The following is a 12345-nucleotide window of genomic DNA, read 5'->3' as shown; positions in this document are numbered from 1 at the left end:
AACCACAGCGCTCCGTGGCTTTAGAACGAGACCGGCCCATTGTTTAACCGCAGCGGGAGTGGGACGGGCATGCGGCGCCTCCTACTCTGCTATCACAATGCGGGACAAAGGCTGGCCGCCCTGTTACCTGAGTCCAGTGGGGTGGAGGCTTTGTGTTGCCCGCAGCAGCCCACATCCATCTGGCACTAGTTCGTTAAGAGCAGTACGGGGGGGGGGGGGGGTGTCAGGGCAGTCAGTGACCACCCCATTCCCAGGGAACCGTGTCTTTCAGGATGTGCCCCTCCCACTTTCTCGCCCCTTTGCTCTGCCCCCCATATAGCCCTGGGTGATTTCATTGTCCACCTGGTGGCTGTGGGAATGGATGCCCCATTGCCCTCCTCCAGAGACACGCTCCAGCCTGTTTGCTGGACTTGCCTGGGCTTAGAGGGGCTGAGTCCAGGCTCCTGCCCTCTGTTGGCTCCAGGGTTCCCTCCCAGCTGAGAGCGAGCACAAAGAACTGTGCCTGGCCAGATCGCACAGGGGCTCTGCCGCTGTGTGTCACGGGGACCCCAGCTATCTCCAGCCGTATGGCTGGAGCGACTCTAAGCTCCTCACACCCTGGCACAGAGTTTGTGCACCAGGGCATTCTGGAGAGGTGGTTCAGGCTGTAACCGGCTGCCATCATGGCCCCTTGTTTCAGCCACTCCCTGCACCCATAATCAGTCATTAGTTGTGTTGTGGCAGCACCTAGAGGCTCCAGATCAGGGTCCCATTGTGTTAGGTGCTGCCCAGACACAGAGAGACAAAAAGCTTACAATTTAAACAGACAATGGGTGGGAGGGGAAATAAAGGCCCAGAGAGGGGCAGTGACTTGCCCAAGGTCACGCAGCACATCAGTGGCAAGGCTAGGAACAGGCCCCCAGTTTCCTGGCTCTCAGTTCAATCCCCTCCCAGCGGATCATACGGTCTCTCTGCTGCAACTTTGGCTTGGGGAATTAGTTGGCTTACAAAACCGCCCCGTTTACTAATGGCTCGCCAGCTAATGGTGTCGCTGGAGCCGAGCTGACTTCAGCCGCTATGCGCGGTTCCATTCGCTCTGCTGTGGGAGAGCCGCGCTTCCCTGGAGCTGGGGGTAGCTCTGCCTTTACCTTGGCGTGCGTGTTGAGTAGCTCGAAGAGCGCCATCACGAGGGAGTCAACGGAGATGTTGGTCTCCTTGTACTCGTCCAGGTAGTAGGCCATGGTCGCCCGTTCCTGTTCGTTCAGAAGGTGGCGAGCTTGCTCCTCTAGCATGACGCGGGTCTGGTTCACCAGGCTGCTCAGCGTCACCTGGGAGCCAGCCAGGCCCCTGTAAAACACAGGCTGAAAGAGAACACATGGGGAAGGGTTTATCCTGGGGCTGGGGCTGAGAAACTGGCCTCAAGAAATGCAGCAGCAAGAGTAGACAGAGGTCGACCGTAGCGCCATGTTAAAGGTTACATCCCCCCACCCAGGGCCTCTGCTCAGCCATTCCTGGCCAGCTAACACTTCTGTCAAGGCTGACCTGAACTGAGAGCTGGAGAAAGGTGCCTGGTTGGCGGCCGGCATATAGGCTGAAGGCCTCTTATCTTCAGAACAGGTGCAATATGGACAGCGGCAGAGCCATCTTCTCTCCAGCCCAGAGTTGCCGCCCCTCAGCCCAAGCCGGGAGGGACCAGGTCTGGGTTGAGAGGGGAGTGAGGCCTTCTGGTCTGTTTGCTACTCGGCCGCCCGGCTCAGGCTCCCGCTGGTGGTTTTTGTGAGGCGGACGCTGAATGGAGAGCGCAAGCTCATTTCCCACCGGCCACCAGGCGGTATTGACTAAGGCCTCCTGTAATGGAGGAGTCCGCCACTGAGCGCAGCAGCGCCTGGTGGTCAGCCCACCCCACCCCACCGGCTGGCATTAAGGGTGCACAAGGGTCCAGGAAATACATCTAGACCTAAGGGTCCTGGGAGTGAATGGTGCTTGGGGAAGGAATCTGGACACGGTACCTCTAAAGGCCTGAAACCTTGCAGAGAAAGCAGGGCAAGTGGCCCCTCTCCCCCAGCTAACTGGGAGAAGGGGAGCAGCAAAGAGGCTGCCGGCTCCTCACAAAGGGCAGGCGCTGGCGGGAGGAGGAGTGGGAGTTCTGCTGAAGGGAGCTGACAAAAGCCTTGCCGTTCACTTCATTCACAATCCCAGCTCCTGAAGGCCTGGGGAAGGAACCCTGCCTAAAGCAGGGCACAACCGATGGACCTAAGGCTGAGAGGCCTGGGAAAGAACCCTACCTCCAGAGACAGGGCTGAGGGGGAGCTCCTGCCTCCAGGACAGTAGGGCTGACCAGTCCCAGGCAAGAGGCAGAGGAGTGACTCTTCCCAGGCCAGCTGCTGCAAGAAGGGCTGGGAGCAGATCCTAAGAGGCACCGCCACAGCTGCCAAAGAAGAAATGGAAAGAAGTCCTAGATTCCAGGCAGGGATGGTAGAATCCAGAGAGCTGGGGAAAGATGTTGACAGGCTTGGAAAAGGGAGGCACAGCCCCGGGAGAATGGCAGAGGGACTGAAGGGAACAGTCCTTGGCTGCCTAAACAGGGCTGGAACCCAGAACAGAGGGCGGGCCTGGGTTCCCCTACCCTTCCCCAGGCCAAGAGCGAAGGTGTGGGCATCAGAAAGAGAAGAGGCCAAACATCCTGGGCCCCAGATGGAGTTGAGGGGCCCAAGCTCAAAAGCCACTAGACTGGGGGTCCTATCCGGCACTTTTCTGTTAACCCCAGAAGGGGAACAGACTGAGCAGTGCCCTGGCCACAGGTCATGTATAATGACAGACCGTCGTGGCATCGGAAGGACTGCAGGGGGTGCTAGACTGAAAAAAGCCCTGCAACACTACACCCAGGCCCAGGAGGCGCTCTGGAGGTGAGGTCTGACAACACCCCCATTTTCAAAATCAGCCTCTCCTTTTGGGTGTCCAGCTCTGGCTCTCCAGTGGCGCTGAGCGTCTGCAGTTCCCATGGGCTCTGGGCACTCAGCCTGCTTGGCAAACAGCACCCACATGCTCAGGGCTGGGCACCCACACGGGACAGCAACCAGCATCAGCGGCCGCTTATAAAAACGTCGGCCTTCATTATTACTAGGCTGGAGTTGACCTGGCCTCTTAAAGGGGAGGGAGCTTCGTAGCCCACGACCAATCCCCCTGAGCCATCCAATCTTCCTCGCTGAGATGCTCCACACCCATTACATGCTTCCAACAGAGCCGTCCTCTTTATAAAGCATCACGAGAACACAACCCAGCCCAGATTAATTCTCAGCCCTGAAACAAGAGCTTCATTATCGGCTTTACGGTGAAGTGGCTGCAGAAGCCACAGGGTTTTAATATTAACCTTTTCCTCTGGTCCCACTTCACATTCTTCCATGGGACTAAAGCCTGGTATTTAAAGAGAACGTATTGATGTCCTGCACATGGTTCGTCTCAACAGCAAGCTACAGAAATGCCTACTGTTCGCTAAACCATCGACTGTAATTGCAAGGTGTCTCTTGACTAAAATCAGATGGATAGCTCGGAAAGGGGAGGGGGGTAGCTATCAGGTAAGAGCTGCTCATTAGTGCTCTGTGTAAACTCGGAAGCTTGTCTTTCACCAACAGAAACTGGTCCAATAAGAAATATTATTACACCCACCTTGTCTCTCATTTTTGTAGGCATTTGGCAATCTGCTTTCCTTCAGAGTTGGTAATGATCCAGTCCCCCTCCATGGTGCCCAGGGCTCTGTGCCGAGATGTGTCACTCTAGGTTGAGGGGTAAGATTGAGATCTTGACCGCTTGTAGTCATGAAAGACCTCCCGGCACTATTCACAGTCCACAGCCAGCCGTCCTGGCCAGATTCCAACCTGGGTCATTCAGCCAACCTGACCTCCTGGCATTGGAATTGGTTAGGATGTACCTCCCTTCTGTTCTGTTGCTGGGCCACTGTTAAGCAGCTGCCGTGTTTCACGGCAGAGGTGGCTGCCCTTCAGTGCTGGGCTAAGTGACTCCTTTATAGGAAAGTGTAGGAAGTGTATTGGCTCCATTTGGATGGCAGGGGATACAGCAAGGAAAGATCTTTACCATCCGGTAGAGCTAACCGTATGTTTCTAAAAGCAACGGACACCTCTGTGGTGTAGGATGCATCCCAGCTGAAGATCTCCCGCCCTGGAGGTGAGCAAACTGTATTCAGATGGACAAACTGAGGCACAGGGAAGCAGGACTGCTCCCTCCTCAGCTGTGACTCCCCGACACCAGCTTCATCGCACTCACAACCATCTCTGATCATCCCTGGGATGTCAGCCACACCCCTCCTGCCAGGACCTGGCCTAAACACACCACCTGTTGGCCCTCTGGAGCCATGCCCTTCTACAGGGACTCTGCTAGGAGATGAATGTGGAAGAAAGAAGCAAAAGAAGACATTGAAGAACAGGACTCAGGAGAGGAGAATTGAACAAGTGACCAGCTAAGATCAAGGGAGAGCTGCTAGCGGTACTGCATGTGAGCTGGGTGACCTGATGGGTCAGAAGAGGTCACTGCAGCGAAGTGAGGAGAGGTCATTCAGTGCAAAAATCAGTGGGGCTTAGAGGCCACCATGACTGTCACGCTACATGTGAGCACAGAGAAAGGGGGATAGGTACAAACAGAACTCAGGAGTCCTCACTCCTCCTCCCTTAATCTGACCCTGGACCCACCCATAAGCAGGAATAGAACCTAGGAGTCCGGAGTCTCAGGTCATTGCTCTAACCACTGGACCACGCTGCCTCTGCCAACAAGTGGGTGGTGTGGACCAAAACGGCAGTAGCCCTAGGTTCCTGCCAAGCAAGTAGTCACCCCCCTCCCCCCAAGATTAAAGTGTGACTATCTAAACCTGTAGCTATAGAGCTAAAAAATTACTGCACAGCAGCTGGCGAAACAAAGTGTTTGCCCTGCCTCCTTCAGCTAGCCAGGAAGTTATCCCTTCAATCGCTACTGATTTAGCATTTTAACAGCAGCTTGTATTGCTCCCTGGGTGGGCGAGTGCCAGGCTTCCTTCTAGGTAAAGGGACAAAGGAAGATCAACCCCAGTTCCCGCCCGCCCGTCCCCACAGATGCAAGCTCAGAGCAGAACCCAGACTGAAGAGTGAGTACAGAAGGCAGCCAGCAGCTCCCAGCTGAGTGCCAGGGAGATATAAAGGGCTGTTTCGTTTGGAGCAATTTCTAACCTGATGCGTTCCCTGAGCAGACCAGGGGGCTGTTGTTCAGCCTTCCTACATCAAGGATGCAAATTGTTGTAAAGAAACAAAAGCCAAGCGAACGAGACATGGGCAAGCCGGGGAAGCAGTGAAAACCTCGCAGGCTGTTTTGCTAAATAAGGAGGGTACATCTGTTATCAGCGCACGCCACCTGTGAAACTTCCCAACTCCTTTCCATTTCAAAGGAGGACGCTGCACACAGAGAGAGATGCCGATAATCTCGGCAAGGCGGCAAATCCCCGTCGCCGGATTCCTGGCTGCGTTGTGGCATGCGGTGCTGGGGTGGGGATCTCCCCGGTCTCAGAGGCCTGGCTCTGCTCAGACTACTGGGCGTTGGAAAGGCCCTGGGTGTGCGAACGTAACAGCTGGTCTGACACAGGTAGAAGATTATGCTGGTGCCCAGGATGTTTCAGACTTCGCAGCTGGCAGTGACAGGGCACTGCTGGGAAGACACCAATACCGGTTCTGCGCTGTCCTTTTCTCAGTGTGTAATTATTCTCATTAAGAAGGCAGTGCGATCTATTAGAACTCATTAATTACAGTCTGACCCCGCTGTTTTCCCTGCACTCTGAGTTCATAATTACCCCCCCCCAGCTTCTCCTCCCAGGCACAGCGCCACTTCTGGGTTCCCGGATCACTCTCCTGCGGATGCGGCTTCGATTTTGCTCTACCTCTGGGGTGCAGCTCAGTAAAGCTGCCATGGGGAACAGCCCTGGGAGGGCCGGCAGCACCCCGCCACTCGCTTGCAGGAGGGAACTCACCTACCACCACTGCAGCTCTGCGCCCCGGTTGAATGCAAAGCTGTCTTGGGCAGAATCAGATTGAAGAGCAACTCCGCTCTCTAGGGACTTGCCGGGGTGACTTTGGTGGGTGAGAGTCATTTAAATGTAGCCCCCTCCCCCCCAATGATCATTCGTGGGAGGTGGCGTTCCGTTCTTCACACCCACTGCTGCAAAACAGACCTTCCAACTCATCAGCACGTTAAGATAATCCGTTCCCATGCCCCTCCTCTGAGCACCGATTAGAGTGTCGCAGCAGTCCCGGCCGTGTCGTCTCAACCCCGAAGGGGAGCTGGCAGGCAGGTGAAAGAATGGGACTGCTCTCACCCCTGGGGCGCTCCAGGGCTTTGGTGACCTGGGACAGCACCGGGTTTGATGAACCAGCCTAGGAGCGAGAGAGAACCCCAGGGTCTCTCCCGGGCCAACAACCTCGATACAAAGAATTTCATTTATAGTCATTACAGCTGAGTCCCATCTCATCTTGCTGGGGTGGAGGAGGACTCCGGACGAGCTGAACAGGGTAGGGGCGGTGGGTTTTCAAGCCATGGGATGGGTCAAAGGGCTGCTCCCTATGGCTGTTCTCTCCCGTGCCCAGGGCTGAGCAGTGTATCAGTATGGCAGCAGCCGGCAGAGAGACAGAGACAATAAAAGAATCAGAGCAAAATGCAGGAGGGAGCACGCCTGCACCAGGCAGAGCTTTGCCGACCTCCCTTCTGCCTCCAGTCTCCTTGCACTGCTGCGTGTCAGGCCTGCAACATCAGACACCCTCATGACAGACGAGACTCTCTTTCCACCCACAGCCTTGAGCAGCTTGGGCCTGCCAGGTTTTACAGGGCCCTGGACTGAGTCTGATGGTTGCCAAGTAGCCCCATAAGCTCAGGAGGTCGCTGACCTTCACCTGTGCCCACAGGCTTCCAGCAAGTGAGGATAAGCCAAGGACAGGGCTATTGTTAGAACTGTTGAAGGGGAAAGACAGAGCTGGTGGCACATAGCTCCCTGCCACCACTCCCACCTCCTTCCCCATGCCCAGAGACAGGGCCCCTGGATGGCTGGGGGTGGGCACGCAGGTGACGGGGTGTGGCTGCTAACTCTGGCCTGGCCTGGCTGTGCTAGTGTGTACCAGCCCTCTGGAGCTCCAAGACTTGCAGACTTGATCACCCATCTGCCCCCACTGGGACCCAGACCAATGGTACACACTGTCCCAGCCCCGAATGGCTGGAGACGGAGGAAGGGTTGTGATAATGCTTCAGGATCAGCCTGGGATGGAGATGGCTGAGATTAGTCTCTAGGATGTCCCCTCTGTCTACTCCCTTGTAGCGAGGATGCACCTGTTGATTTCCGGTTGGTCACGGGTGCTGTAAGTGTGGCAAGAGAAATCCAAACCCATCCGTCATCCTCTTCCCCCACCCGTAAGAAAGGGCACTATCAGTGTAACAAACTGGAGTTATGGGATGGGGGGGAGCAGAACCCCTCTGTCTCTGCTACTCCATCCTGAGAGTCTAATTTCCACAGCGCAATGGACAAAAGCACCGCCAGCGAGTTATCCCATTGCCCAGCAGCCCAAGTCATCTCACTCACAAAACCATGCGATGCAGAGCCTGGCAAAATCACTCTTGGGTTCAGCTGTGGTCCTTTATGACTCTCCCCTGAACTGACACGTCCCCAGGGAGACCCAAAGAGTGTGGAACGTGAAGCTCCCCCTCGCCTTTGCAAGAGTTTGGCTCCGTCCTTCTCGCTTTTGTCTCTTTGAATGTCTCTTCTTTGATGCATATGAATGATATGGGAGATCCAGAGATAGGCAACCCCCAAAGTAGCAGAGCCCTCCCCTGGAGCAGGGCTTTGGCCAGGCTTCCCCACCTCCTCACCTTTTAACCCATCTGGCAATCAACTGGATTGCCTTGCCTGATGGAAACTCAGAGCATCCCCATCCTCACTGGAGTCCCGATACCAGTCACTCCCCACGTGTCTGCAGCACTTGCACCAGTGTATGGGCAAGAGGGTCTAATGAGAGAGGTCTAGGTTGGATATTAGGAAAAACTATTTCATGAGGAGAGTGGTGAAACACTGGAATGGGTTACCTAGGGAGGTGGTGGAATCTCCATCTTTAGAGGTTTTTAAGGCCCAGCTTGACAAAGCCCCGGCTGGGATGATTTAGTTGGGATTGACCTGCTTTGAGCAGGGGGTTGGACTAGATGACCTCCTGAGGTCTCTTCCAACCCTAATCTTCTATGATTCTATGACCCTGACCACAGAAGGTGGCTGGTGGAAGGGAGGGCAGCAGCCAGTTCTCATGATGGAAGGGGATCAACCTCTTCCCTCTCTCCTAGAGAAGGGTCAGACACCAAGGCCAGCTGGAAAGCACTGACGAATCAGGAAACATCTGCGTGCTCTTGAAGAGCAACATCTGGGTTGACTATCAGAGCGGGTGAAAACATGTTTGGCTCTTCAGGTTCCTTCTTCTTTCCTGCAACTTTCTTATTAACAAGCCATCTCTTCCCGTTTTAGAGCAGAGCCACTGGACAGGACACAGAGCTAAGCACTGCCTGGGACAGTAGGACCTCGCTCTGCCTGAGTTATTAAAGTACTCTGAGATCTATATCACTTTCCATCAAAGTGCCACAAAAGTGCTCCGTATCATGATTTTGTCATCCTTGGGACTATAGAATTTACCATCTGGGATCAGTCAGTTGGTCCATCCATTCCCATAGCCTACCTCCAAGGTGACCAATACTTGATGCTGCTGGAGGAAGATGAAATTCCTGTCCCAGCACACAATGCCCCGGGTAATTGTGCCAGGCTGCACATGAGGGAAGGGAAGAATTACACCCCGAGACCCTTAAGCAATCAGTTTATGGCCTGGAGCATGTGATCTGATGATCATTACACCTTAGTTTGCATGATTGTCGCTATTTCTGTTGGCCGTCAAAGCTATTTAAAAAGCCAGCCACCATATGCATGTTAGGCAAGATGCATCTTCTTTCAGCACCAGATTCTGATGAGAAGTTCTGTTCAGAGCCGACCCTACTGCCAACTCAAAGATCATTGGGAGGTGGCACACACAGATCTGTGTACCTACTATCCTATTTTTTATCATGGCCTGCAAAACCTCTCGGAAGGTTGGGATCCAGAATCGATCCTTGGCCACTGCAGCGTTTCCCCAGAATCCTTTGCACTGTCACACGATTGCATCCCAGAATCCTTTGCACTGTCACACTATTGCATCCTGCCACTGCCCTGTTGCAAGACCACCATCTCATGCCGCTGAATGTCACTGTTTATCTGTCACTATAAAAATCACTGTGCCCCATGAAAACCCACAGCTGATCCCACCGTTTCCCCCCTCCCCAGTGATAGGAAATGGAGCAGAAACTGCAGTGCCCAGGCAAAGGATTGAAGAAATCACATCATAAATCACAGCAGCCTGCAAAACTCATCCTCTGGGGGGAGGGGGGAAGGGAGGTCAAAGAAATGGAGGGAGGAGGGAGAGAGCTGGGACTGTCTGAGGGGATGGGGGAGGGAGCTGAGAACTGCTAGGGTAATTAAGAGCAACTTACAAGCTTTTTAATGTTTTTCCACAAGATAAACCGCTGACAACTGGACATCAATTACCTGCCAGCTGCACCCCACAGAGCCGCGGCTTCCCTCCCAGATCCCTGCTGCTCCAGTAGGCTGGCCCTAGCTTCACAAGAGATGAGCCGCTGGCGAGCATTAGGACGAGGAGGCTATTGAAAGGAGGGGAATGGCAAGAGGTGCAATGGAACGAGGGGGCCGAGCGATGGGCTATCCCAGAGCAAGAGTCTTCAAGCTGGGAACACGCTCAACCCACAACACGCAGAGCTGCATTTCCAGCACCCTGGATTGTTTGGGTCTTTGGTTCAGCGGGCTTAAACGAGAGGGCGCTGGATTTGGATCTCCCGCACCGGTGCTCCGTTCGCTTGGCTGCAAGGACTCCGCACGGCCGCCGGTGTAACAGCGATCAGAATCTGGCCAAAATTTGGGTCAGGACCCAGGTTCGGATTCCAAGGGCTCCTGGAGCATGGGGGCGGGGGGGAAGTGGGGTTTGGGTTCATATTGCGGGAGAAGGGGGCTGATCTCCCAGAGCGCGAGATATGTACTGACCAAAGAGAGCAAGGCAGCTATGCAAAGACGGCGCTCCTCTCCCCGTGGAAGCTGTGCTGCCTTTCATGCATTCCTGGGGTATAACCGGCTCTCCAGCCTGCCCAGGACAAAGCCGAATTCCAGCCCGGAGGGACCCCTCATGCGTCCCCTTTCATCTCCCCAGGTCTGGAGTCCTACCTTTGCCGTTGCCTCTGCTGTGTGATCACCAGCTGCCCTGGGAGGAGAGAGAACAACCTTTAGCACCGAGCCAGCTCATAACAGCCCGAATTGGCAGGGTGGGACTTATTAGCATGGACCTTATTAAAAAGGCTGTTTGCCCCTCCCCCGTTGTTCTAGGTTAACACTAGACTATTAAGTTGCAGGCCATACGTCTCTGACTAATGGCTTCTAGACCAGGGGGAGATATGTTCTAGACTCCGTGGCACTGTCCCATACTGCTGGGTTCTAGGCTATGGGCACAGTCTGCTGGGTTCCAAAATATGGTCCTAGAGTATAGGTTACCAGGTTCTAGGACGGGGGTGCTAGGTTTCAGGCCACGGGTTGCTGGGTTCCAGATTACAGGTACATATAACAGGTTCATGGACCATAGCAGGCCAAGTCATGGAGTACAGGCCACTAATCTCACAAAACAACATCCAGGCAACTCTGTACAGAGTACATGGGATGCTGGCTTGCAGGCCATACAAAGCAAGGTTCCACAGATCCCACGCTGAACGCATACAAACCCTGCTGTGTTCACCGGGGTCTCTCCGATCTGGGAGCTCGCTATCCATTGGGTCTCATCCACCGTGGTGCGGGCGTGGGGCAGCCTTCCGATGTCCTTCACAGTCATGATGAGGTGTCGCGACGACTTCAGCAACTTCACCGCCTCGTCGTGGGGGATGCTGAGGAAGCTTCTGCCGTTCACCTCCAGGATCTGATCTCCCACCTGCAGACACAGGGACAAATGAGTGACCTGGGTGAGCCCGGCAGACCTCCCAAGCATCTCTTCATGTTAGAGCCAAGCATTCCTCTCGCTGGTGCTAATCCAGTGTTACCAGGTATCCACCGCATATCCTGGTGTCATGCCTTATCTACAGAGCAGTGCCCCTCTCCTGGCATTACTGGGGAGGGATAGCTCAGTGGTTTGAGCATTGGCCTGCTAAACCCAGGGTTGTGAGTTCAATCCTTAAGGGGGCCACTTAGGGATCTGGGGCAAAAATCAGTACTTGGTCCTGGTAATGAAGGCAGGGGGCTGGACTAAATGACCATTCAGGGTCCCTTCCAGCTCTATGAGATATAGGTATATCTCCCTATATTTCCTTTCCTCTTGATATAGTTGCAAAAACCTTCCTGTGATGGCCACCACCTTGGCCAACTCACTGAGGGGTCGAACTGGGGACCTGCAGAACTAGAAGCGGGAGCTACTACAGCTTAAGCTAAATCACCCAACTCCTCTCCTCTGTGGACCAGGCATAGAGAGGCACCCATAACACATGCTCACCACTGGGTTACATTTCCAGGGTAAGATATTCTAAAGGGATCAGCTGCCTTGAGCAAGTGAAGGGGTGAGCGTAGTGTGGGTATCCCTGCCGGTGCTAGCTTTAATCTAGCTAGCAGGGGTAACAACAGTCGTGTAGAGATGGTGGAACAGGCTAACAACCAATGTACAAGCCGGCTGGGGAGCCTGGCTATGTACTCGGGTTGCTGGCCCAGGTTGCTACAGCTACGCTATTACTGTATGCCTACACCTGCTGGAATCACACCCTCCCTTGCAGTGTAGACAGACTCTTATAGGGACCAACTAAGTGGCCGGGTTTTCCAAAAAGTTCAGCACACGGGGTACACACCGGGGGGTGAGTGCTTTGAAAACCTGGTGTCTAAATAAGTCTACACGGCAATGAGACACCCGCAGCTGGCCCATGCCAGCTGACTCGGGCTAAGGGGCTGTCGATATTTAGCCTTGGGCTGCAGCACAAGCTCAGGGCCCCTCCCACCTCACAGGGTCCTAGAGCCCAGCCTGAATATTTACACTGCAATGAAACAGCCCCGCAGCCGGAGTCCCATGAGCTCGAATCAGCTGGCACAAGCCAGCCCTGGGTTTTTAACTCCAGTGTAGACATACTCTAAACAGGAGTGGAGCTCTTCTGAAAAGGCGGTCCCAACCGTGAGCGATGAGCAATCACTATCCGGTTGCCCACTGCGCACAGAAGTGAGGGATGAACGTCGCTTTGGGGCAAATACTG

General features: G+C 54.5%; 1 protein-coding gene across 4 annotated transcripts in view; it reads right to left on the bottom strand.

Annotated features, from left to right (window-relative positions):
* Positions 1–12345, bottom strand: part of WHRN (whirlin) — a 102691-nt gene that overhangs the window by 27226 nt on the left and 63120 nt on the right. For all 4 annotated transcript variants that reach the window (XM_054007040.1, XM_054007043.1, XM_054007039.1 and 1 more), the window contains exons 4-6: positions 10846–11048; positions 10298–10334; positions 1128–1340 (exon numbers count right to left, since the gene is read on the bottom strand). In XM_054007040.1, coding sequence (XP_053863015.1) covers positions 1128–1340; positions 10298–10334; positions 10846–11048 — 453 coding nt within the window. The remainder of the gene's footprint in view (positions 1–1127; positions 1341–10297; positions 10335–10845; positions 11049–12345) is intronic.

This window comes from Malaclemys terrapin, chromosome 17, assembly GCF_027887155.1.
Source record: "Malaclemys terrapin pileata isolate rMalTer1 chromosome 17, rMalTer1.hap1, whole genome shotgun sequence".
Lineage (NCBI taxonomy): Eukaryota > Metazoa > Chordata > Testudines > Emydidae > Malaclemys > Malaclemys terrapin.
This window is presented reverse-complemented; position numbering and strand designations above follow the sequence as displayed.